The sequence below is a fragment of the Coturnix japonica genome, chromosome 5 (genome assembly GCF_001577835.2).
Source record: "Coturnix japonica isolate 7356 chromosome 5, Coturnix japonica 2.1, whole genome shotgun sequence".
Lineage (NCBI taxonomy): Eukaryota > Metazoa > Chordata > Aves > Galliformes > Phasianidae > Coturnix > Coturnix japonica.
The window spans coordinates 1440958-1467984 of record NC_029520.1 but is presented as its reverse complement, the minus strand read 5'-3'; the positions used below and the strand labels follow the sequence as shown (position 1 = coordinate 1467984).

General features: G+C 43.8%; 2 protein-coding genes across 6 annotated transcripts in view; one reads left to right on the top strand and one right to left on the bottom strand.

The window, feature by feature from the left end:
* Positions 1–18715, bottom strand: part of NAV2 (neuron navigator 2) — a 181250-nt gene extending 162535 nt beyond the window's left edge. For all 4 annotated transcript variants that reach the window (XM_015863388.1, XM_015863389.1, XM_015863390.1 and 1 more), the window contains exons 1-2: positions 18597–18715; positions 17428–18025 (exon numbers count right to left, since the gene is read on the bottom strand). In XM_015863388.1, coding sequence (XP_015718874.1) covers positions 17428–17502 — 75 coding nt within the window. In that variant the 5' untranslated portion in view covers positions 17503–18025; positions 18597–18715. The remainder of the gene's footprint in view (positions 1–17427; positions 18026–18596) is intronic.
* A 796-nt stretch (positions 18716–19511) lies between these two features.
* On the top strand, positions 19512–26890 carry E2F8 (E2F transcription factor 8). 2 transcript variants are annotated; one of them, XM_015863355.2, is made up of 13 exons: positions 19512–19859; positions 19948–20196; positions 20476–20632; positions 20858–21163; positions 21315–21476; positions 22042–22179; positions 22528–22737; positions 23103–23187; positions 23448–23967; positions 24288–24500; positions 25160–25295; positions 25440–25759; positions 26157–26890. In XM_015863355.2, the coding sequence occupies exons 1-13, from the start codon at positions 19668–19670 to the stop codon at positions 26328–26330; spliced, it is 2862 nt and encodes a 953-aa protein (XP_015718841.1). In that variant the 5' UTR covers positions 19512–19667; the 3' UTR covers positions 26331–26890. The 2 variants fall into 2 exon arrangements, with proteins under 2 accessions (XP_015718841.1, XP_015718840.1); XM_015863354.2 differs by having other exon boundaries at positions 19513–19859; positions 23100–23187.
* Positions 26891–27027: the final 137 nt, after the last annotated feature.

Sequence of the window (27027 nt, the reverse complement as noted above, 5' to 3'; positions counted from 1 at the left end):
CGGAGAGCTAATGTGCAGCACATTTCATCTTTATTTCTTAGCTTCCAATAGGGAAGATGCAAATGCCCACTCTTCAATAATCTGCCATCATGTAGCATTCAGCTAAGGAGAAAGCTGTCCCTGTTTTATTAAAAACTAAACTAGTTACTTATTATTATTATTATTATTATTATTATTATTATTATTATTATTATTATTATTATTATTACAAATACTCGGGTATGCTATAACATGTGTGGATACCATGCACCATCACTTCCTTAACAAGAAGCTTTATGGTGCAATACACCTCCTTGCATCGGGTTTGCTTAAAAAAATGCATCTTGAGAAGCAATTTTGCAAAGAAAAAATCTCTCCTCGCACCTGCACTGCAAAACGTCACGGGTTCAGTAGTTCAACTGATTTCTACAGTGTCTGCTGGGTTTTAAGACTATTACATGCACATGCACACCATATAATTGTAGGTACAATGCTTCCCCTTATTATTTAATCCCCTGGAGCTATAACTGAAAAATGCTAATATTACCTTGCATGCTTGAAGCAGCTTGTTAAAGAAAGGCAATTTTCTCCTGCGTCAAAAGATTCCAGTCTCATGAGATCCTCTGGTTAATTCATAAAGTAATTTAATCATAATTAAAGCAAAATTGTGTCTTACCCAACCATCGTGTTTTGCAAGACAGATTTAGATGAAAAACAAGAATCTACCCTGCCAGGAGCAAGAGAGTAAAATCACATCGCAGGTAAGGGGGTGTTTTGTTTTCTCATAGGTTACATTAAGCCACAGAAGTAACCCCATAACCACCAATGACATGAAAATCAAGAGACTGGACCCAGAACATGGCACCCAATGATGGGATGTATTCCTTACCTTTCTTTTGACAACCCTGGGGTTGCATTCCACAGACTCCAAGAGCCCGAAAGGTTTGCTCAGCACTCATGGAACACTAACACCAGAACAGCCTTGGGATTAAACACACGCAAGGTATTGATGCAGTCAGAGCAAAAACACCTTTAGAGTGAATTACAGTGAGTTCAAGTGATTCAAATCACGCTTCGTTTTTTTTCCTGCAAGCTTCAAAGAGTGTGTTTCAGGCATCCTTCAGATCTCTTCAAGGAACAGAAGTACTGTGGTTAACACTCAAGGAACCTGCAGGGCTACCTCCAGACTGATGACAATATTTACAAGGGAACAGATACAGCACTTACTGTGATTGCCTCTCTCTGAACACCAAGAAGACACCTGGAGCTGGGGGTGGCTGCCAAGGGCTCTCTCCATGATGCACCTGCACACAGGGCGACCTGCTCTTTCCAAGGGAGGCTGCCAGCAGCCCCCAAGGGCTGGTAAATCACCCTAAGGGTGTTGCTGTAGGTATATCTCATTTTGGTTGGTGTTTATTTCCTGTATTATTTAATAACCTGAATCAATCTGAAATAACTGCTCTTGCCTAATTCAGCTCTCACTTCTGACCTTGGTATGTTTTATATGGCAGTGGGCATCTCTTCTTTCTCACCATTTATTTCGCAGAAAACACAGTGCTTACTTAAGTCCTGCACGTATCCCAGCTCCTTGGAAGGCATCATGGCACAACTGTGTTTTCTGCCCTTATTCAGTGATACAGAAGTGAGTTCTGCTTACCATATAGAAATGGAAAAGCACAGCTTCCATCTGGCAGCCACAAAAATCTTTGCTTTTCTCTTAAATGTTTTCCTCCAGATAAAGGTCACTAATTACAAGTTAAAGATCCCGATTTGTCCGACTGGTAGATGTATTAAATCAATTAGCAATTTGTTAACATTGATTTTTGACCCTGGCGTGCTTTCCAGGGCACTGAGCATCCCTCGCTTCTCAGGCCATACATACAGCATTCTTGTTTCCCAACCATAGTGGGACAACATAATTAATCTTCATTTACTTGGGTGGGAGTTCCATGTTTTCACCTGTGTTCTTTAGGAGAAATGCTTCTTTCCCTTCAGGAGAGAAAACTGTGAGTTTAGGACCAAACAAAACATTGATGCGAGTGTCAGCAGCAGATAACAGATGACCTAAATGGGCTTTCAAATTAAACCCTGTTCAATATGTTAATCTGGAATTCTACTACCAAATGCGTATCAGATTGCCACTACCAAGCAGAAAGCAATATTCAATATGCTGTTTTACATCATGAGCCAGAACTGTGTCAAAGCCCGAAGACAGACTGTATCAGCATCGCACAGGTACAAGCAGCAGAGAAAAACACATCATCTCTTTTGGCAATAAACGTGATAAGCAACGTACTGCTCCACAGATATGGCAATATGGAAGTAGGGTATGGCCTCAGTTTGTGCCAGGGGAGATTCAGGTTGGACATTAGGAAGAGGAGGAGCAGCAGGAGCCAGGCGGGGAGCCAGACCCCCTGAGTACATCTATACTGCTGAGCAAGTGCTCTTAGACAGATGGGGCTCTCCCTTTTCTTCCATCAACCGAAAACAACAGGTGCAAAAGAAAAAACACAGATATCTTTATTTCACACAAACATTGTTATGGCTTCAGCAGCTAAACTGAACTTAGCAATGAAAGGATTAATCAATGGATTCATTGAGCAAAGGATTAATGAACTATACAGTCCAAAAGCCTGGTGCAACAACCTAGTTTAAAGAACGGGACTGATGCCCATTTCTCTCCTTTCATTTGAGATAACACCATGTTTCTAATGCAGTTTTAGTTGTACTTTCTGCTTTGAGCTCTGGGCACTGAAGTCCCAGAAGAAGTAAAACATTTCTGACTTCAACCTAACACTGAGAAATCCCAGTGTTGGTAGCTACAGGACTAAAGCAAGAACCCCACTAATGATCATGTAGTTGTACAACAGAAGAGGCCCCCAGTGCTTCTGTAACAGCACAACACATATCTGGGTTCACTGACCTTCTGCTCCTTGGGAAAGAAAAGCAAGAAAACCACCAATGCAAGAATATGCATGTGGGTGAGCACACAGTTCTCCACAGCTGTTTCATACCTTAAAAGTAAGCATCCACTTCTTCAAGAGAACACCTCGGGATGTTAAAGCTCTTTTCTTCACTGCTAGCAATACACTGGGAGGCATATATTACATTTTGGGAGTAAAATGGCTCCCACAGAATGCTGCTGCACCAGCTGGGACATCTCCAAGCCATTCTGTAGTTATCTCTGTACTAACCTTTGCTGAATTCCCATTGTCTGGAGGTTGCTTTGCACCAGTGCTGCTGCTGACAATGGCAAAGCAATTGAGGTTTCAGAAGTGAAACAGGGAACCTAGTTTAGCCCCAAAGACTTTTATTACTGGTTATGATGTGCAAAAATGAGAAAACACAGCTTGACTTTCAGAACACACTGCAGCTTTGCTCAATTGGCAGCGCCTGAAACCGCTTTTCTTTCCCCTCTAATTTGCGACCACAGATGTCCTCTTTAGTAGAATTCCAGTGGTACTATCACTAAAATAAGTCTCAATTATTAGAAAATAATTGTCCTCTGCAAAGAACCTTCTGAAATCCTCCAACCAGGACCCACCTCCTCCTCCGGGAGCCATTCTGCAGCCAGCTCTCCCAGCTGCCCGGTGCCTGTGGATGCTCAGGCAGCACTGCAGCCTTTGGAAGGTCTGTCTGAGTGTTCTCCATCTTCAAAGCTCCCCCTCGCTCTTTGGATGCAATGGGCTTACGAGAGATAGGTGCCGAAACGATCCTCTTTAGTATTCTGCAGAGTATTTTGTTACAGATCACACCATCTGTCCAAGCTCGGGAATGCAAATTCATCTATCAATTTTTAAAAATATAAACTTCAAAATACGCATGCAATATTAAAAACCTTCACACAACGACCTTGGGTTACACGCTTATTATTTGAGATCTGCGGTTGAAAAGGCAGGATTATTCCAAACGCGTGTTCCAAAGAGATTCCCATGATTTACAGCCTGATCCGCCTTTGTGTGAAAACAATACTTTGGGCTTTATCGTCTGAATATTAACTGATACAATACCGAGTATTTTGTTGATATTAATGTGCTTACAGCTTATTACGCTGAGTTAATTAAAAGCTGAATGAGGCAAAATCTGCAAATTCTGCACATATAATTAGCCTGCGAAAGCAGCTTGCGATACAAATAGCTCCATAAGAGCATTACGCTATCACAGCGCAGCACGCCGTGCCTCTGCGGCTCCCTTTGCTCCCAGGAGAAATGGCAAAGTTCTGTGTGTGAGCCCACAGCCTGACATCCATGGGGGGATGCTTCATGCAGGTGTTGAAGCTCCAGCTGGATTAGATCTCAGCCTGCTCCTCCTTGAGCAGAACAGAACACCGTGCACAGGGCACGTGTGTGGACATCCAGAAGAGGCAATGCAGCATCTCACTGCTCTGCCTTATGCCATGCAACTCAAGCCCTTACGATGCCCCTTTTGGGGCTGTAGAGGCCAGAGGAGCCTGAAGGCACCACACTGAACACACTATCCATGCACACAAGCACTGTGCTGGACCGTCAGCTGGAGACAGCCTGACAGCACTCACTGCTCTAACGAAGCTGTGGTAATTCACACCAGCTGAGCATTTATCCCCTGGGAACCTCGATTGGCATAAGTTATGTCAGCTGCCTGCATCCTCTCAGCCTCTGCTCTGTCATCCAGCGGTGGCTCTGGCTCAGGCAGGAATTTTGCTGGCATAAAAAAGCATAAACAGGCCAAAAAGAAAGGTTTGATTTAACACTGAGATAGCGTTCATTTACACCAGTATTGCATTCACGTGACAATGAGCTCCGTGGCATTTAGCACACACAATTTCTCCCCAAAGCTGATGGTTTTATTCAATGCAGGATTTGATTTTTCTCTTAAAATCCAATTCAGAACTCCCAAATCTGTTAAATCACAACAAAGGAAAGGTATGGAAGGGGTTCTCATACTAACTATCCAACTGGAGGAAAAGCATATTTGCCCCAAAGCTCCAAAATCTTGAATCTGGAAAAAGTGATTTCACAAACCTCAGGGCTTTTTATCATTGACTCATCTTTATTTATGAGAAATCTGAAGGAGAAAAATTCAAGTAAACAAAGGAGGAAAAGGCAGAAGTGATGGAATGAAGCTTAAGCTGCAGCACAACCGGTACGTTCAACACATTTTATTTCATCTATATTCCAGTCTGCCCTCCTGGTAGAGATAGTGAAATGAAAACCGCTGCATTGGTTTGGGAGAGCTGGACTGGCTTCTAGAAAGGATATATGTCACAGCAAGACACAGCATGAGACTGCTCCCTAAGGAAGCTGCTAAGGCTGCTTAGGCTAAGGAACACCAGCCAACCCCATAGCCTCAGTGGAGGACGCGCTGGGAGGAATAAATGCATCTACCAGTACAGGTTGGGGGATGAGCTGCTGGAAAGGAGCTCTGCAGAGAGGGACCTGGGTGTCCTGGTGGCCATGAGCCAGCAGTGTGCCCCCATGGCCAAAAAGACCTACCTGGATGCCAAGCTGTATGACCTGGTGTTGGGAACCTGCTTTGGCAGGGGGGCTGGACTCGATGGTCGTTGGAGGTCCCTTCTAACCCCTGTGATTCAATTGTCAGCTCCACCACCCACTCTTACTTTTGACAATTAAAGCCTTTGGGATCCTTCAGACCAACAAAGCAGACCTGGATTCTCAAACCTGATTTCCATTGGTGAAAGCAGTCAGAGCTTGCTGCTGGCAACTTGGGTCCTGCTGGCACCTTTTCACAGCTTACTGCATAGGGCCTTTTCCCCCAGCTGTGAGTTTACAGCTAAAGAATGGCGCACTGTTACATATGCAACCATTGCCTTTTCCTCTCCAAGCACCTGGCTGTCACAGATGTAACCTCATGGAGCTTCAGGCTGGGACTGACACAGAAGCAAAGACAAGATGCGCTGGATGCATTTTGTTGATAAAGAAATCAATAGCAGACTCAAAAGACAGCAAGGAGTCCCTGCACAAGTGTTTCTACCTAGATTTCCTTTTAGAAATAAATCATTATGTTAAGAAACTGCTCCTTTTAAAGCAGATTAGGTAAAAATGTTTTGAACCGGCACGATACCAAAAGATTCCTGGAGTGCCTCAAATTGGTATTTGCTGAAGGATTCACATCCAGCTGAGATGCTGCATTTCCTATTGGCCATCAGATGGAAAGCTCTGTATGCTATTTATTCTAAAGCCTCGAGTACACCTAGTTGAGGGAGGAAGACGACAAAGCCAAACATCATCCAGGTGGTAAGGAAAGAAACTCCCAGCTGAAGGTAATAAAAGAAATAAAAGAATGAAGTAGCAGAATGAAGGACTATGCCATTTTACCATTGCTTTGTGTAGATGCTGCTACTCCTCCCCTCTTTGCGCTGTAACAGTTCTTCAGATTAACCTTTATGGTCAAACTGACTTCTGACATTTACAAAGACGTGGTGTTATTTATCTTGACATCAAGTTCACATGAGGTAAAAGTGAAGTTCTGAATACAATTCAAACACACAGGTAGGGACGAAACCAAATCAGAACCTTATTGCTTACACTGCACTCCCCACTATTAGCCTTGTTTTCCATTGTGCTAATGCGCTATTCCCTTTTAAACAGCATTTTAATTTAACAGCCCTCTTTCCAGGGGGATGTTCAGTTGGAATTCTATTCACAAGAGCTATTTCTCTATATTACATTGATGTAGGGAAGCACTCTATCTTTTTTTTTTTGTTATTTTTCCCTGTGACGTGACTTACATCAAGGCTATTTACAAACACCGAAGGAGCCTGATGTAAATTCTCATCAGCCAGACAGGCCGGCAGAAGGATTTGACAGCAGAGCAGAGACTCAAGCAACTGCCTGTGTCTGCATCAGAAAATGCAGGAAGAAAAGCAATCTAAGTGAAAAACGCAGCACTATCATGAAATGCTTAGGTGGTTAAAAAACACAGAATGAAGACAAATTTGGGTATGTGCAGTTATCCAGCTAAACCACCAAGATTAAACATTAAATATTTAGGCAGACATTGAACATAAGCCTTTAGCACAGACCCTTCCAAAGGACACCAGGATTTCTGCAGCAGAAGAGGTAACAGCATTTCCATATCACACGTGCTCCAAGCAAAGGTTTCACAACACTCCATGTCCATCCAGAGCTGCGTATTTATTTCATTCTCCCGAGCCATCAGTTCCACCTTGAAAGCACTTAAGTGCCAATGAACCAAAAATATCATAATCGCTTTCATTTACTGCACAGAGGATGAAGAGTGGGAAGCTATTAAACCAGAACTGCCTGGATGACTAAAATAGCTGTTAAAGTAATGCAGAAAGCTGACCAGATAGGAAGATCTTGCTCTCTCAATCAATAGCAATTTCCCCTTGAATGTTTATGCGTGTAGAAAATAAAGAAGAAAAACACCCTTACATGTTCTGTCTCCAGCAGACAATGAAGACTTGAGCAAGGTGCAGCCAGCCCCATTTACTGAGCATGGGGTGTTGAAAGGTCCCTTTGAAGCCTCTGTGTTCATTGATGCAAGAGCACAGTGTGCAAGGCAACCCAGCCAAGACTCAAGCACATCCCATGACAAGGTCAAGCTCTGTTTCCCCTATTCCTCACCTTTATGGCTCTGCCTTTTCAAACAACAAGCCCACAATCACACTGTAAAAGGCTCCTTGCTGTAGTTAATTCTTGCCCATTCTTCTGTACTAACCCCATACATCTATTATGTTTTCATAGGCACATAATGAATCTCTGAACACTTTCACACTAGGTATTCACACAGGCATCGAGATTAAAGCCATTGTCCCTCTAATGCACCTCAACCAGACACCCAAAGGCATGTGCCTAAACAAATTTTAGGTAAGAAATAATGTGACTGCAAATGTAAAGACTCAAATAGATGCATCATCCTTCAGTAAAATGAGTCTGTCAGCAAATCACGCTCTATATTGAGCTTCAAAGTAACTGCATACTTCAAGAGAATGGAAATAGCATTTATTTACATCGATACGCAAAACAAACATGCTGTACTTGTTGTAAGCATCTTAACATCGTTTAATAGAAGCACTTTGCAAACTTAGCACTTTGCAATGTGTTAACAATCCGAGCAGATCCTTAAAAGACAAACATAAACTATGAATATTTTATGGGCTAAGATCTTCAGAAGTCTTTGGGACTATCGATTACTTCAACCCATTAAACGCTATTTTGATCTTAAATAGCTGGAGATGTTTGCCAATAGATTTCAAGCCGAGTTATTTTGAGAACAAGCAATTTTTAGCAATTATCATTACTGATAAGCAAGTTTGCATTTTTGACACAGCTATTCCATAAACAAGAGCTGCTAGGAGTTACATCCAAAATACTCTTCCCTTTTCTTCTGCCCTGATTTAGGCACCGTATGTTTCTGATATTGGTACCAGGTCCCTTGTTTCTACTTTCTTTTTATCTTAATCTTTAGCTCTTTATAGCCTTATTATTTACAGCCCTTCCTTGACTACTGTTCAGGTTTTCAGTCCTAAGCTGCTGCTAACGCTCAGCTTTATCTGCTGCTTTCATCTTCCATTCTGGATTTCAGATGCAACTCGCTAAATGAGAATAGCTGCACTCAGTGATAACAGAGTATCTGTTTGTGTTTACACAAAGGATTATTCATTTCTCATCCGGGATCCATCCTGTAGATAAAGCATTACTGGGAAGGCTTGCTAAATAACAGATCCCAGGCTGCCAAACCAATTATGTTGCTTTGCACAAGGTTTTTTTTTCCCCCACTAGCAAAGCTCCTTTAACTCCTATGAGAAGAAATAATCGTTTCAGCTCAGAGTCGGAGCAACTGCAATGACAAAGTTTCAGAGCAGCTGCAAAGGTGTCTTGAATTCATGCATTTGATCTTCGAGTCCTCGTATCAACAAGCTTCACAGTGTGATTATACATCGATGACTGCTGCAATAAAACTTGTTTTAACCTTTTCAACCTTGGGTTTGTTCTTGGTCACTGAGAACACAACAGAGCTTCATCTGAAGCTTAGAAAACAGCGCTAACCCTCCATTTCCAATGATGCTCATCGTGTTCTCAATGAACGCTAACACAGCTGGGGCTAATACTTAAAAGTACAAACTCATAACAAATGCATTATTTTCACTGCAACTCTAACCTCTAAAATGAGTGGGCAGCTAATTACACAACAACTGCCCAAGTCTTCCAGCGACACTCAAGCGAGGAAACAGGCTGTGATTCTTATTTACTTATTAAATGTAAAGCTCCTTCAGTAGTGAGAACAGCTGGTCAAAGTAATCATTTGGCAAGGCCTGCCAAGGTCTAAAAACATATCCATTATGGTAGATTACATCCTTGAAACCAAAATGATAGGCTTAAGCACACAAATATTTATGAAAGACTAGGGTGTTTTATACATAGAAATTGCACAGTTTGGAAGTACATGTGTATATACACACGTTCAGCATGCTATAAACATCTCCCTTTCATTTTCTACTTTCCTGTTTAATTCTTTCCCCTGGCCCATCCTCATGAATCATGCATATTCCCATCAATACACACAGAAATAGATGCGTTTCAGTGCACAGTTTCACTGCCAGCCACATCTTAAGGTAATTGCACTTACCACACTGCTCTGCTTCCACTCAAAACACCCGACTTCTGCACCAAGCAGCCCAACACACAGCCCAGCAACTACTTTTTGTGGCTATCTGCTAATGATGTACAATTGTGGCCACGTTATCTGGCCTTCTGGCAATTCCAGACCTTATCACTCAACAACAGAGGAGTGAGGACCGCGTGTTAAAGCAGCAAAGCACAGCCATAGGCATCTGGTGGGGAACACCACGACAGTGCATGATCAAAGCCTGCACTCAGTAAAAGTCTTGTGGTTTTTTTGGTCTACATTTTAAGGTGCATATTCAAGGACAAGTCATACAGGTTGTTCTGGGCTAAGACAGGTATTTCAGCTACCAACCGTACAGGTTAAGCAAGTCAAAAACCCTCCATAATAAGACTTATTCTTCTCCAGCTCCTGTGCTGTCATTATACCCACACCAGAATGTATTTCAGCCCAGCTCACTGCACTAGAAGGGATTCTCTCACATTGTGCCATAACAACTATGTACATATGTTTGTACAGTGACCCCAAAGGGCCAGACTGGCAAGCAGCCACTCTCATCTTCCACTAGCAGCACAACCAACCTCAAGAACGCACTGAGAAGCCAAATACATTTCTATTACTTTCAAATTATTGGAATCAATATCACAAATCAGCAATTCCTTCACAAATAGAAAAGCAACTCAGCGTGAATATTTCAGTCCAAGCTACTAATCTGCGAAGGACAAGAAGAGCAGATCAGGATCTTACGCTGGGTATAGAGTTGCAAGGGGACTTTAAGTACAAGTCCAGAAGGAACAAGGAGCATCTGAGGGACATGGTTTAGTGGGAGCTATTGGTAATAGGTGGATGGTTGGACTGGATGATCTTTTAGGTCTTTACCAACCTTGGTGATGCTATGATTCTATGACTATAAAGCCCTTCATGCAAGATCTAAAATGAGAAAATTCATTTTCCTCCCACCTATAACCAGTACATCCCCAAAATAATCATCCCTCTGATTGCCCCAGCAGTACATTAGCAGTTACTATAGGACATACACACACATCTCCCCCCCTACCACAGAAACCGGCCTGAAATAGCAGATGATGCTGCACTCAGATCCCTATCAATTGCAATGCAAATTCCCCACGGAGCACTAAAAGCAACAGGCCCTGCAAACATTTACAGCATAATTCAACGTGGTTAATGAAGTCACCGTGACACAAACCAGAGAGAATAGCCATTAAACGTGTCAGGCGTTGGCCACGTGAATAGAAATTAATATGTACACAGATATTATCTAACCCGTGGAACTACAGGTTCTGCATTAATAACCAGTGCAAATGTCACAACACTAAAAATCCCAAGGAATCCAGGAAGCAAAAGAAGTTTAGAAGACAATTTATACACACAGCAGACATTAATGACTTCATACTCTGCTCCCACAGCGTTATAAGATCCTACAGCACACTAGCACTCATTACACCTCCCCAAAAGCAATACCTAAATTACAGCGTGTGGAACGAATTGCATTAGCTCCCTAATTAGATATTCTCGTCCTAATAAGAAAAAAATTGGTCTTTGATGCAATGAAAGCACGCACAGCACATCGATAATCACAGCCAACAGTGAGAAAGGTTGCAAAGACGACTGCTCATCATTATGGAATCTGGGAAGGTAGCCAAGAAAGAAATAAACCAAAACAAACACATGGATATTAAGTTATTGCCAATAGTTATGAACAGTTGTCGGCTTCCAGAGTTCAACAAGGCAGCGTGTCAGGTGCTTGAGGTCTGCCTGGTGAAAGCCTTGAATTCAATAGGGTTTGTAGCTGTAGTGAGCTCACAGTTACATGACCCCCAGCAGTTAAGATCCCAGAGTCTACAGTTTGATTTTGATTTGTTTGCTGAAGAACACAGACAATCTTCCTCTAAGCAGTATGGATAAAACCAGGCTATTAAACACAGTCGTTTTATTTTCCCTCTGACACTATCTGCAGAAAAGACTTCAGACAGTCATTAAATAGAAGTCAAAGCAGACCGTTCTCTTTATTTAAATGCCACCAAAATATCCTAAATCAGAACCCGCGTTTTATTTATTGAGGAATAAATGTGATGACAGACGTCCCTGAAGGCAAAGAACATGTAGATGCTGTGTGGAGGGACACGGTTTAGAGAGGACTGTTGGTGATGGGCAGCTAAACTGGATGATCTTGTAGATCTTTTCCAACCTTAGTATGATTCTAAGTCAACTACAATGACATAAAAACCATTCTGGATTAATAATCTTGCCCTTGTTTAACCATTCTGATGGCTTTAACCCTCCAACTTAAACCATGTTCCCAATCAAAAGAGAAAACTAAATTCTCTCTGCTTTGAACATTACAAGTGCACTTACTGAAAAGGTTTACTATGACAGCTGCAAGCTTAGTTGCTATTGTAGCTCATAGTAGGATGCATAAAAACTTTACAGTGTTGCCCCGTCCATCTAAAATCATGCAATAAATTAGAAGCTTACTTGAAAAACACCAAGTAAGAGAAATTAACCAGCACGTTTAATTGGTTTGTAGGTGCACCTTCTCAAAGAGGTTCAATACACGTAGGACCAAAGCCATGATTATAAAGTAGTCACTCTGCACATTGTATTCACCAGCTCTTACTGCACAGACACAATCAAGATTCATTATGGTAAGGCAGAAGAAATAATCTATCTACAGAGTCCACGTATTTGCACGCTTCCATCCAGCTCAGTATTTCAACATGCTGCACCACACTCCAAGTCTACACGAGGTGAAAAACGTCCCCTGTACCCAACTTTCATCCTCTGCCAGCTGATTATTTTGTTTATGATTCGCCTTTAAAGAGACGCATCCACGTATTTATTTTCCCACCTGATAAATATTTATGAAGGTTTTGTTCCAGTCCTAACACATAAGTAGTATAACTTATCTTCCTTTTATTCAGTCAAGGAGAGGAGCTTAAAGGGAAAGGAGTTTAAAGACAAGCTACTCGTACTGCTGAGCCTCAGCTCCCCAAGTCAGCACATTCAGTGAAACCATGCGGGTTTGAAAGGCAAATTCCAAGGGAAAAAGATTATAATCACAGAAACCAGAAACTGCAGGAGTCAAGCACCTGGGTCATGGCAACAACAGCTTCCCAGCACTAAGACAGCACACAGAATTAACGTGAGTTTCACAGCAACAGAGAGGAGTAGGTACCCAAAGCCATCAATAATTAAACACGATTGCAAGAAAGATCCCTCCTGGTGCTGGGCGAAGATGTGCTGCACTGAATGGCACATAAGCAATCAGCCTCATTAACATTAAAGCACAGTTTCAAGCAACTATCAGATAACTGATTCCACTCATTCTACTATTTTATACCGATTTTGATCAAGACTTCAGCTCTCTGGCTGATCACGGCCCTTTCAGAAACCAAACTCCCACTGTCTAGTCTTTTATGCTGTGGGCCAATGGAACAGAATGGAACAGAAACCCAGTTCCTGCCAGTCTCCCATTGAGTTTAACTGGGATCCAGTTTTCCTTACCCAAAGTCTTGCAGTTCTGTGCTCTGGTCTGTAAGACTCTCATTCCTGCTGCGCCAAAGGAGAGCTCACAAATGGGGAATATCACAGCAGTAAGCCTGAGATATTGAAAAATTAATTACTTTGACATAATACGGAGTCATCAATGAAGGCAACAAGGGATGTTTGAGCTGAAACCCAAGAAACACAGGCAATTCCATCTGCCTCGTTACATTTATTGAGTGCTCCTATCAGATGCACATTGTTTATTCAAAATCCTCCAAGTTCCTGAAGATCTGATAGTCGCTGCTGTCATCACGATGAAGAACTGAAAGACTTCAGAAGATAAACAAACACGGTGCAAGCTAAGTGCTTGAAGCACGCCGGTTTCTAGCTTGCCACCTATTGAAGAGGTTTCTCCATCACAAGCTCACCTCTTCTGTACTGACATCTCAACTTATTCTATTATCCACTCTTGGAAGCTATTCCCCAGCCCCTCAGCTCCCTCGAGTACATCTTTTTAAGTGCACAATGCTGAAAAAAAAGAATAGTTACACAAGCCTGAGTACATATTTATTACCATCAACGTGTGATAGCCCCAAGAGACATCCATGCATCACATCCAGTTAGCACGAAGAGGAATCACAGTCTTCAGTACCACGCTATTTTTGCCTAACGCTGCAAGGACGGGCTCACGTGCAAGTCGCTTTGCTCCTTTCTAACAGATGAGTGAGTTTGATGTTAAGGAGAGAATAAAACCCATTCTCCCATCAACTTTTATTGCTGTAGGAATGTCCCAGGAGCATCTCCCCATCAAACTCAGGCTCCCAGTGCAATAGCTTTACTGCTACTCCACGTTGCCACTACTGCTTTTTCTTATATATTTAAGAGTTGAGTTTATACAAATGTAGGTGACCTTACAACACAGCTGTCCAACTAGACACAGCAGAGAAACAGGCAAGTAAAGAGAAAGCCCCGACACGTGGTGCATGGAAATAAATGCTGATGAATACATGTCTGTCTCTCTAATGCCTCTCCCCTTCTGCAAGGCCCCTGAGGTAAGCTCAGCCCTGCAATAAGGCATTAAATTAGTAAATAAGCCACTTTTATGGCAGAGATTATTTCCTCTGCGCTTCTTCCCCCTTCTTTCCTTTCCCTTTGCCTTTCTTACCGCTTCCTTCAGCAGGAACATCAAAATAGATAGCAGACCTCAGGGATATCAACCTCGCTTCCAGGCACAGACATCACAACAAGCAATATCTGGCTGCCCAATACGAGGTTCCTGGCTATTTAGGGTATGAAGAATATTGTGGCCCAGATTTTATTCCTTACAATTACTTCAAGGCCAGGGGGTATCCATTTGCATAATAATGAACATATTGCTAAAGGATGGTGCGGGAACCCATGCACTAATGAGATCTGGTGTATGTTATCTGAACGTCATGCCTGCTTTATAAGAATACTTTAATTAAAAACAACCTCTAAAGGTTTTACCTACTTGTACCTTTTAAATAACACACAATGACTGGCACCTGCTTTGTGCAATGGACAAACACATCCAGCTCGTTACTTGGTGATTCCTATTGGACTATTCACATGTAGAAGGACTCAGGAATCAGGACTTTCAACCCAATTGTGTGATATCACACAATTACCATCAACCAGAATACGTTGGGACGGACTCCTTCAGTCATAACTGGACGGAAACAAGTGAAAAGAAACATAATAACAACAACCCAGCACAACTCCCTCATAAGGTCAATCCAGACATACTCCATCTGGTTTTGGAGCCATGCGTAAGCAGCTGTATGACAAGTTAGATATAGGATTTACATGCTTCCATACAAGAAAACAGAGGCAAAAATCAACAGTTAGACCATCAAAAGCCTCGTATCAGCTTCCCCATGTACAGTAATGAAGACTTGGGGAAAGTTCTGCACTGCTTTATTACATGTTGAATGGAATGTAGCCTTGTAATTCCTACCAGAGCCAGAAAAGTTGTGCTGCTAGACAACACAATACCCTGAACATTCACATTAGAGCCCTTTTGAAGCCAGCATAGAAAGCACAAAGAACCTGCTTCTCCTGATCCCAGCAGCATCCAACAGCACAACTTCCAGTCCTCCGAGATCAGACAAAGCACAGACAGCAAAGCCTCACACCACTAGGCAATAAACACAGATACCACACGTTACATTGCTCTAATCAGTAGAATATAATGTAGATATCTAGTAGTGTGCTTAACAAGAAGATAAAGCAAAATTCAGTGCTTCATTTCTATACCACAAATGCCAACCCAGCTCCCTGTTATTTCACTTAGACACACCAGATCCATCCTTGGCTGGGATAGAAACACACAGATTTCTTGGCACTTCAAAAATAAGAAGCTTGACTTAATACCCATTAAATACACTGCCATAAAAGAAAGCATTTGTCTGATTTTAAAATGAGCCTGGTCTCATTTCCTTCCAGAACAAGTCTTATTTTTCAATAGCAGAAGTGCCTGCTGGTGATTAACTCTAATGATCCTGGATCACACACATGCTTTTTCCAATCAGAAATCAAAGAACATTAAGCTTAACAACATCACAGTTTATACTCAGCCCCACAGTCATGGCCAAGCTTTATCAGTGTTTCATTCCCAAACTATTTTCCCCAGTAAACACAAGTCTAAGCTTTCCCGAGTAACATCTCCCTGGAAAATCCAATAGGAAATGAAATGTAATACTCCATTAAGACTTGTTTTGCAAACAGAAGTGAGAGAGAGAGAGCTCACCCAAGCAAGAAGAGTCATTAAAATGGATCTTACATATATCATTATAAATTTAATAATCTCCATGACGGCTGGAGTTCAAGTTAAAATGAATGGCAGCAAAGCATGACCAATTGATGTTATCCCAGCTGCCACCGAGCCTCACTTGGGGTTATATTATACTTACAGAGGCCCAACACTACATGTGCACCAAATACCCAGAGCCAGGAGCAGATGGGAGATGTGGGCTCCTATCCCTATCAGCCAGGAGAGGCAGACGTGATTGCGTATTAATCTTGATGCATCCGGACAATCATTGTGTACTTTGGTGTCTCAGGTCCCTAATGCTTTTCCCACTGCACACAGTTGTATATTTAAAGAGGGGGAAAATAAATATAAAACAACCCCCCCCCCCAAAAAAAAAAGCCTCAACAGTTGCAGCTTTCAGAACTGAAATCAATGGAAGGATTTTATTTCAGCTCTTATTGATTTACTTTGGCCCCAAAACACTTCCCTGTCCTTGTCAGCTTATCACTTAATAGGTTGTGCTCGGTACAACAGAAATATACTTCAAGTTACACATTGGTTGTGCTCTTTAAATCTAAGGAACAGCTGCATTTTATCCCATATCTGAGAGTTTTTCAGGCTCTTTTGATTTCTAATGGAGCAACAGAAAAGCCACTTTCATTCTGCAGCAGACTTGAAGTTGTGACACACGTCTCCCCTCACCGACACTGGGCAGCATCTCAAAGGGCTGCTGGTCACATCTGCTTCCAGCTTATTTTAAATGCAACACAAATCACACACGTCTATGCAATAAAAGGAAGCTCTTCTTCACACAAGGCCAAATAGGAGGGACTGGGTTCTGTGTATTTCAATCAACAAACACTCAGGGACAACAGCACAATTTATATATACAGCACAAGCATTTCAAGTGTAATTATTTGCTTCATTCATGCCAAGAAAACAAGTTTGAAGTCTCAGCTGTTTGCAAGCCAAGATGGCAACTTCATTGAGGTCAGCTGCATACACACAGGCAATCAATTATTATTAAACAACACAATAACACCTTGACACACAAGGCTTCCTCAATGCAAAATAGGATCTGTCAGCTGACATTACTGACGTTCCACCGCGTATTTTGCATTGCTTTAAGTCAGAATCACGTCTGGAAACTATATGATAAATAAATGATAACATTATCATCAGGACAATCAGGACACTGACACATTCTCAGTGATGTTACAGGCCAGATCCCAAGGAAGCAGCTTTTTAACCTCTCTAGTAATATCAATAAGAGTGAAAGCAACAACAAATCAATGATCCAACCAGACTTAGCAGAAGTCACTAGACCTCATTTCATTAGAAGCCTCTCCACCAACAACTACCCAGCGTCCTGGGGATGTCTCACCCACTTCACTCACACTACAGCACTCCTTGCAAGGAAGCCAACTATCTGGTGTAAATATATAACAAGGAAAACAGACCTGCAGGCAGCTGAGCATAGTTAGCAGCAATTGTAACAGACAGAAGAGTCACAAGCTCTTTTGCTGCTCGTTCCTCATGCATGTCATTTAAGCAGAAACCTTCCACCATTTGTGACTTACCCTTTTTTGATCTTCCAGTCCATGTGTCACCGGCTTTCTCTTCTGATGCTGGTTGGATTCGGAGCCCGGTTCCATTTCCCAGCTACAAACACTCCTCCAGCCTCTCTCAGCTCTCTCTAAAAATCCATAGCACGAACAGCAACAAAAACCTCAAAGTCATTTAAAAAAGAAATAGCAAGAGAACTCCTTCACATCTCCTCCTCATCCTTCCAAGTTCTCACTTGCCATCACTGCTCATTATAATATAACAGGCAGCCAGTCTGGAAGCCTCTGTTCCCTTCTTGAGCTCAGAATCCCATTGCTGTGCCTTACAGAGCTGAATCCAAAGCCAGTGCTTGGTGCCACATTATTGCTCCATCAGCAGCCGTTTGGGTCCATTCCTGGCATGGATAATTTATACGTCAATAAAGGTGTAAATGTGCATTTAATCCACTGGGTTGATATTATCAGCATCCCTCTCTCAGGCCGCCTTCCTCCCATAAATCAATGTAAACACTTCACAGCAATAATCGCCTTTTGCACATCGAGCAGGTGTTAATTATATAAAATCATCCGGGCACGTTTGTCATCATCATCTTCAATGTATTCAAACAAACACCTACAAGAGACGAGGAAAAAAACAAGCATTGAAAGAACACATAGTTACTGATTTCATTGCCCACCACCAGCGCTTAGAACTGCTACAGTAACTATGTATTTAGCAATACGTTACGCTGCACCCAAACCTCTCCAGCGGCTTTGATTCACTCCAGTGGCTTTTTAATGCCTTACTTTGCTTTTGGGGCTTCATGTACAAAGACAGCTGAGAGAGACACACAGTGCATCACCCCACGGGGTCACACAGGTTGGAATGGAGTACTGTGGCCATCCAGGCCAGTTGTGGGTCCATGATGGGACACGTGGAGGAGCAGGTGCTGCCAATGAGCCCATAAGGAAACACAACACCTGGAGCCACAGGTTCCCAGCTCAGCCACCTTAAAGCACCTGGGAGCAGGGAGAGCAACACCCCGCAGCCCAAGGCAGGGCCGATACCCGTCATATCCAGCTATAGGGCTCACACAGCCACCACCACCCCCCCCATCAAACACGAGTTGCGTTACCGGCGGGCACCCAGTAACCGGCGGGTTCCCGTCCCCCCCCAGGACACCTTTACCCCCCTATCCCGGTACCTGGCCCCGGCCGGGCGGTGCCGCGCCCCGAGCAGCGCAGGGCAGGGCGAGGCCGCCCGGCTCCGCTCGGCGCTGCCGCTACTCACTCTCTGTTACCGGGACAACCGCCTCCCGCCTCCCCCGAGCCTCGGCTCCTCCCCTCCGCCGGCCACGTGATGCCCGGAGGACCAATGGCGGGCGGGGGCTCAAGGCGGTGAGCTGCCGGGGAGGCCGCGTTACAGCGCCACCTTGTGGTCAGTGCGGGAACTGCAGCGAAATGGGGCTGTCAGCGCATAGGGACCCAGAGCGGAGTACAGCACCCTGCTCAACGTCATACGGCTGTGTGCTTTGTGAGACCTTGTATTCCCAAGGACAGCAGCCATTAAATGACATATTAAATGACATATCTCTGATCACCTCGTGGCACTTCACAACACACAAGCCCTGACCCCGCACCCTGAGGTTCATCTCAGCCTTGAGGTCCATCTCATTCCTGTTGTACATCTCAGCCTTGAGGTACATCTCAGCTCTGAGGTTCATCTGAGCCCTGAGGTTCATCTCAGCTCCAAGATACATCTCAGCCCTGAGGTACATCTCAACCTTGAGGTTCATCTCATTCACAGAATCACCTTGAGGTTCATCTCAGCCCTGAGGTACATCTTATTCCTGAGGTCCATCTCAGCCCCCAGGTCCATCCCATTCCATGATGTCCATCCCATTCCCATTGTCCATCCCATTCCCGTTGTCCATCCCATTCCCGTTGTTCACCCCGTTCATCCCCGTTGTTCACCCCATCCCGTCCCGTTCCTCAGCCGTTGGGCCGCGCTCCCTCCCCGCGCTCCTCATCCCGCGCCCTCAGCCCGCCAAGCCAGCTCCGCGCCGATTGGCTGAGCGCGCCCCGCTGCCGCGAGCCGATTGGCCGGGCCTGTTCCCCGCTCTACCGCCGGCGGCTCCGCGCTCTCGGTTCAAACCGGCGGCGGGATCGAGCGGCGCCGTGTGTGGAGCGGGGCCGTGCCGTGCGTGTGCCTGTATGTGTGTGTATATATATATATGTGTGTGTGTCCGTAGTGCACGGAGCGCGGCGGCCGCCAAATGTTTGAACCGGATCCCGGCAGCGCTCCGCCCTCCGTCGGGGCGGGGCCGGGCCGTTGGGTGGCGGGCGCGGGCCGGCTGGCGGCGGGGCGGGTTGCGGGTCCCGCCGTGTCTCGCAGGGCCCGGCGATGCCGAGCGGCGGCGGCGGCTCCTTCTGAGCCCGGCGGGGCGGAGATGGGCGCCGGAGAGAAGGTACCGCCGATAGACCCCCCCCCCCCCCCTGCAGCTCTCCGGTACCGCCCGGCCCGACCCGCTGCTCCCATGTCCCTTCTCTCCGCAGGAGAACCATCCCCAGGCTCCCCGCGGGACGCTGCGGACTCCGTTGAAGCAGGCGGGCGGTTCGCAGCGCGTCCTGTCCGAGCTGCAGCCCGGCTGTCAGCCGCTCGCCACGCCCCCCAAACCCGGGGGGGCCCTTCCCGCTGAGCCATGGACGCCCACCGCCAACCTGAAGGTGCTGATCAGCGCCGCCAGCCCCGAGATCCGCAGCCGCGAGCGGAGCCGGGGGCTGCAGGGAACGCGATGCTGCCAGGTACCGCATCCCGCACTTTGCTTGTTGGGCCCCTTTGCTGGTCGGCTTTACCCTCCTTATAGTGCTTTCCAGACGTAAAACATCTCGTTCCATAGGCCTCCTGTACCAGCTGGCTGCACTGAGTGATCTGCTGATATGCCCCTCAGTCCTTACAGTTCTATTTCCGAGGGCCAGAGTTGAACGCTGGACTTGGTGCCAGCAGGGAACGTGTCTTGAGCCTATTTGGATTGACGTACCCGTCATTAAAAGCTCCTCACATCCTCATCTTGTCCTGCACAGGAGCACTCATCAGGAGATGAGTATGAACGATCCCAACCCAGTCGCAAAGAGAAGAGCCTGGGTTTGCTGTGCCATAAGTTCCTGGCCCGGTATCCCGATTACCCCAGCGCTGTGGAGAACAACTACATTTGCCTCGATGAAGTAGCTGAGGAGCTCAGTAAGTTGGTGCATATTCCTATTGCGTGTCCTCGCATGCACAAGACTATGAATCGCCCTCCTGTTGCACAGTACTGCTAACATCGTGTTAGACAAGTGTATTAAGAGGGGGAAGCATAGCAAACTGGTCTTTTTTTTTCTCTATGCAAACTATATTTCAGGTAAATGACAGTAGTATCTTAAGGAACTGAGATGCCATGTTAATCTTTACACTTTGTCTCTTCAGATGTTGAACGTCGACGTATCTATGACATTGTGAATGTGCTCGAGAGCCTCCACATGGTGAGCCGCCTTGCCAAGAACAGGTACATCTGGCACGGCAGGCACAATCTTGCCAAAACCCTGCAAACCTTGAAGAAAGTTGGAGAGGAGAACAAATACACACAGCAGATTCAGATGATCAAGAAGAGGGAGTACGAGCAGGAGTTTGGTTTGGATGGCAGGAATAATGAAGAAGTGGCAAGATCTTTCAACTCCAATGAGCATTCAGAAATGTGCTTTGTGGAGCTCCCAGGAATTGAATTCCGTGCTGGTGAGGTTATATCTGTAGTGCCAAGAGTAACATGATTATAAAACACATATTTGTTGCTTAGATGCTGCTGACAAATTTCTACAGCGTTATAACAATGTTTGTAGCTGGCATGTCACTTAATGCTTTAATCCTTTTTTCTTGTCTTCTGCAGCCTCTGTTAACAGCAGGAAAGACAAGTCTCTACGAGTGATGAGTCAGAAATTTGTGATGCTGTTTCTTGTATCAACCCCTCAAATAGTCAGCCTTGAAGTCGCTGCTAAAATCTTGATTGGAGAAGATCAGTTAGAGGACTTGGATAAAAGCAAGTTTAAAAGTAAGTAAAAGGCTGCTATTCCTGTCTGCTGCTTGTTCGTTTTCTGAAATCAAGGGTAAGTTAAATGAGCAAATCCAGCTCACGATCATTCAGTGTAAAATGCTGTCATAAAGGTATTTGAACCTCCAAAACCTTGCATAGTTCTTACAGGGACCCACCTGTGCATCATACATGCCATGTAAGTCTGGAAAGTCTTTTCAGTGTGAAGTAGGAGCTGCTTATTGGTAGTGATTTCCCAAGCAACTTGTCACACATTTCAGCATCATTTCAGCAAAGATGCCCCATGCAAATAAGTGTTCAGGTCACACAACTTACTCGATGGAAGCCTAACCAAATACTGTCAAAGTGCTGCTGATAGCTTAAACATGGGTTTCACTTCCTCACAATGCTGTAACTGCTGATTGTCTCTTCACTATTTGACCCTTCTTTCGGTTCCCTGCTCGTTTCCTCCTCTTCCCCTCCATTCAAACATAAAGGTACTTCGAGGTCTAGGCTGATGTATTCTAATAGGTGAGAATGTTAGTGACTTGTTATTAAAAACTGCTCTGCTTTGTGTCTATTTCAGCTAAAATCAGGAGACTTTATGATATAGCAAATGTTCTCAGCAGCCTCGAGCTTATCAAGAAAGTTCACGTCACAGAGGAGAGAGGCAGAAAACCAGCATTTAAATGGACAGGACCCGAAGTCCCACCAAACACCCAGGGTACGTATATGTGTCTTTTTCTTTTGCTGTGCTGATGATTCTGATTTCTTCCTTTGCTCTCCTAGAAAGCTGTTAACTGAAATACTGAGGAAAAGAAGCAGAAAGTCCTTGATGTTCACATTGTTGCTCTTGGTTCTGAACAGCACAATGTTTCCTGGAGCAGCTCATAGGAGCCTCATAGTTTATGTTCTTATGCTGAGACTTGTGTTTCCATTTTTGCCAGTGTCTGATACTTCAATAGTTATAATTCACGCTCAAATAATTGCTTTTAATTACTGAATACATTTAATATTATATTTGAATATATATATACGCTATACAAACTCTTCTATTTGTTCTTCTTTTTAGATACAAGGCTTGAAACAACATCCGCACCCTGCATCTCACAGATATCAGAACCCACCAATTCCAAGGAGCAATGCTCAAAAAACCTTTTTCCTTCAAGAATAAAGCAGAACTTCACTCGGCATCCCTCCCTAATCAAGTTAGTTAAAAGCATAGAAAGTGACAGAAGGAAGATCCAATCTGCTCCAACCAGCCCAGTTAAAATAAGCCCAAGTATGTAGCTGAAAACTTTATTTGTCTCTCTCTTTCTAGTCATGTTTTTCACTTGAATGTGGAGTCTTGTACTAAATATACAGACTTGCCTTCTGATAGAAGATGTGGATGAGTGAATAAGTTAAAACACCTGTTGTTTGAACAAGTCAGAAACAAACAAGATGGGGGGAAATGAAGTGTATGTTGTCTGTAAATCTTGAAGCTTTATGAGACTGATAGTGGGAACAAATGTAACACATGTTCCGAGAATCAGCTCTGCAATTAGTAGAAACAAAGTAGAAATAATGCAGACTCAAGATAGAATTACACTTAAACATTAGGATACGTTATCAGTTCTGTTGGTTTTGTTTTCTCCCTTGAAGCAGGTACAGATGAAAACGTATCAGCTTATACAAGTAAAGTGTCTCAGCTCGCAGCAGTTCCTCAATATCAGCTGGAAGAACCACCAAAGTAAGTTTGCGCAAGTGTCATGTTTGGAAGCTTTTTGTCACTGACTGTTAAGTTCAATCTCTGCTTAATTTGAGTTGGGCAGTGATCTGCAAAAACCTGTAACCTCTGTTGCTCCTGGCTATGGTTTCACTTGGAGCTTTCTGTTCGGTTCATCAAGACATACAAATTCACACTGACTTTGTAAGGTAAAAAATAATTACACAGGACATTTCTGCATGAAAACACTAAACTATGCATTTTGACTTTTTTCTTGTTTTAAGGAGACCAAAAGACATGAAAAATAACGTGTTGGGATCTGCTTTGGAGCACAGTCTGCCCTGGCCTGAGGCAGCTCCCAAGGCCAACACTCACACTGCTGCACCCCCTCCAAAATTGCTTCTCACTCAGCCATTGGGTGCCCTGCCTCCGAGCCACCGCTCAGCATCACCAGTGATCCTACCTCAGCCTCATTCTGGTGCCTCCTATGCAGTATATGTGCATCCTTCTCAAGCCCACGCTGTGACAGCGTACAGCCCAAGCTTCATGTTGCAGCCTCTACCGTGTGCTAATGTGACAGGAATTAAAAGTATTCATCCAAAAGCATTAAGTGAAATGACCGCCAAGGAAGGGGACAATTGCACAGCCGCAGCTGATGCAGGAAAGGCCACGGCAGCTGAAGAAAGACCAGTTATAGAGCCTGAGTCTTCATCAAAGAGGTGCCTTAAGAGATCTCAAGCACTACAAGAGAATAACTTGATTAAAAAGTGTAGAAGTGATGAGGAAAGCCTTGAAACTGCTGTGGTAAGTCAATTTCTGTCTGTCTGGTTTATAACCTAGTGGTGGTGTCAATATGATGTGGAGTTAACATGATACACAAAGAGAATAGGAGGTTCAGATACACTTGATGCACATGAAGAAACGGGGTCTGGATAATTTTCCACTCCTCAGTTGCCAGATGCTTCCATGTCTGTAAATTATTAGGCTGCTTCAAATTGTGCTTGTCAAAACTGCCATGAAATCAGGAGAAACTCTGCTTTTCTGATTCATAAAACATGTGACCTTCTTAATTACAGATGTACTGTGATAGCCGTGCCTCTTACAGTGCCTGTTTTCTTTTAAAGGGAGAACTCAATAAACACGAAAGACCACCTTCCATCGGCTCACAAACCAACAACGAAATGGACAACTTCCAGGAAGAGAAACAGAGCAGATCTGAAGATCAAAGCGTGGAAAGTTGTTCTGAGCAATACAAAAGAGAATGTGCTCCAGAAGATGAGGACAGAGCCAAAGCTAAACAGGACCTACCTGTAGCATTTGCCATTCCTGCTCATGAGGTGAGCTTTGCCACACAGCACAGCAGTTCTTGCTGTTAGCTGGGAAAAGACCACGTGGAACAATCTGCAAAGGAAACGGAACTGGAATCACTACACATATATAGATTTGCCTTTAGTTGCATTACTATGCAGAATGCTTTAGAAAAAAAAGACTCTGTAGGGCCTCGCTACCCCCAGGCAGATCCACACTCCCAGCCAGTTTGGTGTTATCTGCAAACTTAGTGAGGGTGCACTCGATGCCCTTCATCCAGGTCATCAATAAAGGTATTGAAGAGGATGAAGATAACTAAGTAGATGGAAGCGATACTGAGATCTCATACTGTCCTAGACTGTTTTTTATAAATATTTAGTTCACAATGCTTTGATGTCCACCAGCAATGCAGTAAAACCCACCATTCTTCTTAAAAGAAAATAAAGAAATCCACATAAGGGTATCTGAGAATGAAGCTGAATGACTTGTGTGGATGAGGACTTTTAGAGCACAGCTATGAGTCAAACTGAGTCCAGTTTCAGATGGGAGCCAGTATAGGCATGGACTATCCCAAGCCTTGGGGATTATGAGGGATATAGGATAAGAGAGCGGCAAGGGGAGTGTGATTTTGAAGAAAAGCTTATATTTTTCATGCACCTTTGATGTAAATGTGTATTGTCTTTTTCAGACCTTTTTTCCATCTGGGTACCTTATCCCTCTAACTCAGTGCACTCACCATAGCAACAAGGCAGCTCTTTCTAATAGAGAGAAAGCTGGGATATGTTCTGTGCAGCACACCACTACCCACAGCTCACCCACTGCAGGTGAGTACCAAGGGATATATACACACAGATGCTCGGTTTGAAGGATTGTAAGTCAAAGTCATCCTACCAGAGCTGTGAAATCACAATGCAAGGCCTCTACTTTCAATTTTCAATCCTTCCAACGCTTGTTTTTTTCTGTTTCAGGTGTCATTCCAATGATAGCATCTGAAATGAAAGCAGTTAACATTCCGGCTTTTCATATAACGTCCTTGAACATCATGCTGTCACCAGCTTCTATAGCTGCTGCACCTGTACTGAACAACTCCCACCTCAATTCTAGCAGTAACAGTTCAGTCCCAAACCCAAGTTCTTCACTTCTGAACTTTACACTGCAGCACATAGGAGTGATGCCTGCTGGTGTGCAAGTCCCTGCAAACCCCGTTCTTCAGCACATCCCAATCCTATCAAAACCAGAAAGCACTAATCGTAGTAGCTCAGAAAACGCGACCTTACAAGAGGAAAAGGTAAGAAGCAACGTATTGCAATGGCTAAACCATAGGTTGAGTGAGAAATAATAATATCTTACTTGATGAGAAAGTGGAGCCAGCTGGAGGAACTGAAGGATGACAAGGTGTGAGGAGCCTTGGAGAGGACGCTGGATAAGAAATGACACATGCTTATAAACTGCTTGTTGCCTTCTGTCAGCTGTTTGTGTAGTGCTGAATTGCCTACAGTTGGAAGTGAAAGGAGATAAAACAAATCAGTTTATTAACATATATATATATGGGTATATAGATGTATAGCAAAGAAAAGGATGCTCTTCTCCACATTGCTGATAGATAGGAAGAAATGTGTTTGCTAACATTCTGCACATACCTACAACTAGAATGGACTGACACTGATCTCTCCCTTTTCTTTTAGCCCCCTGTGCCAAAGGAAGCCCCGGAGCCTCAGCCAGTGACAGAAAACTTCTTCCGCACACCAGGAGGACCAAACACAACCCCGTCACTGTCTGCAACCTCAGGTGGTACCGACACAACCCCTCAAGGAACCTCACACATTGCTCAACGAAAACTTGAAGTGCCAGAAAACTGATCTTTGGGCATCAAATCGCCGGCTGTGTTAGCAGTGTAATTACTGATATAGCACAATGCACATGGGATGTGTTTTGGATGTGATTGGCAAGACAACGATACTGGAATAGCCTGAACGCTGTAGAATTCAAACTGGCTTTACTATGGAAGTTCAGGCTAAGTGTTTTTACACAAGGCTTTTCTAAAGCAACTGAGTTTTGTATCTCATTCTGCGTTGCTCTTCTGCTATGCAAAGTAAACTGAAAGTGTCTGTACAGAAAGGTACCGTCTATCAATCAGTGCATGTTTTGCACAGAGAAAGTACTGTGAGCCTGTACATATTTAATGCTTCCCTTAAAGGCCGTAGTTAGGATTTCTTGTGCTCCTGTGTTCAGCTGCTCCTCTTTTATAAGGTTAGCTTTGAAAAAAAAAATCTTTAACAAAAAAAATTAAGTTTTTATATAAGTTAAGAATTATTTATACTGCGTTGTAAAAATAATTTGTTCAGACAAAAAAATTGCATCCAACTCATTTTGACTTTTTTTTTTGTTGAATGGAATTAAATGACTGGTGTTGCTGTAATATGTCGTACGCTGAATGGTGGTTTTTTGGTCAAAGAAGGATTCTATAGAAGGGGAAAATGGTGTTTAATCAGCAAGGGGCGTAAAGAACTTGATCTGGCTTTCTGAATGAGGGATACTCACTGTCACATAGGGCAG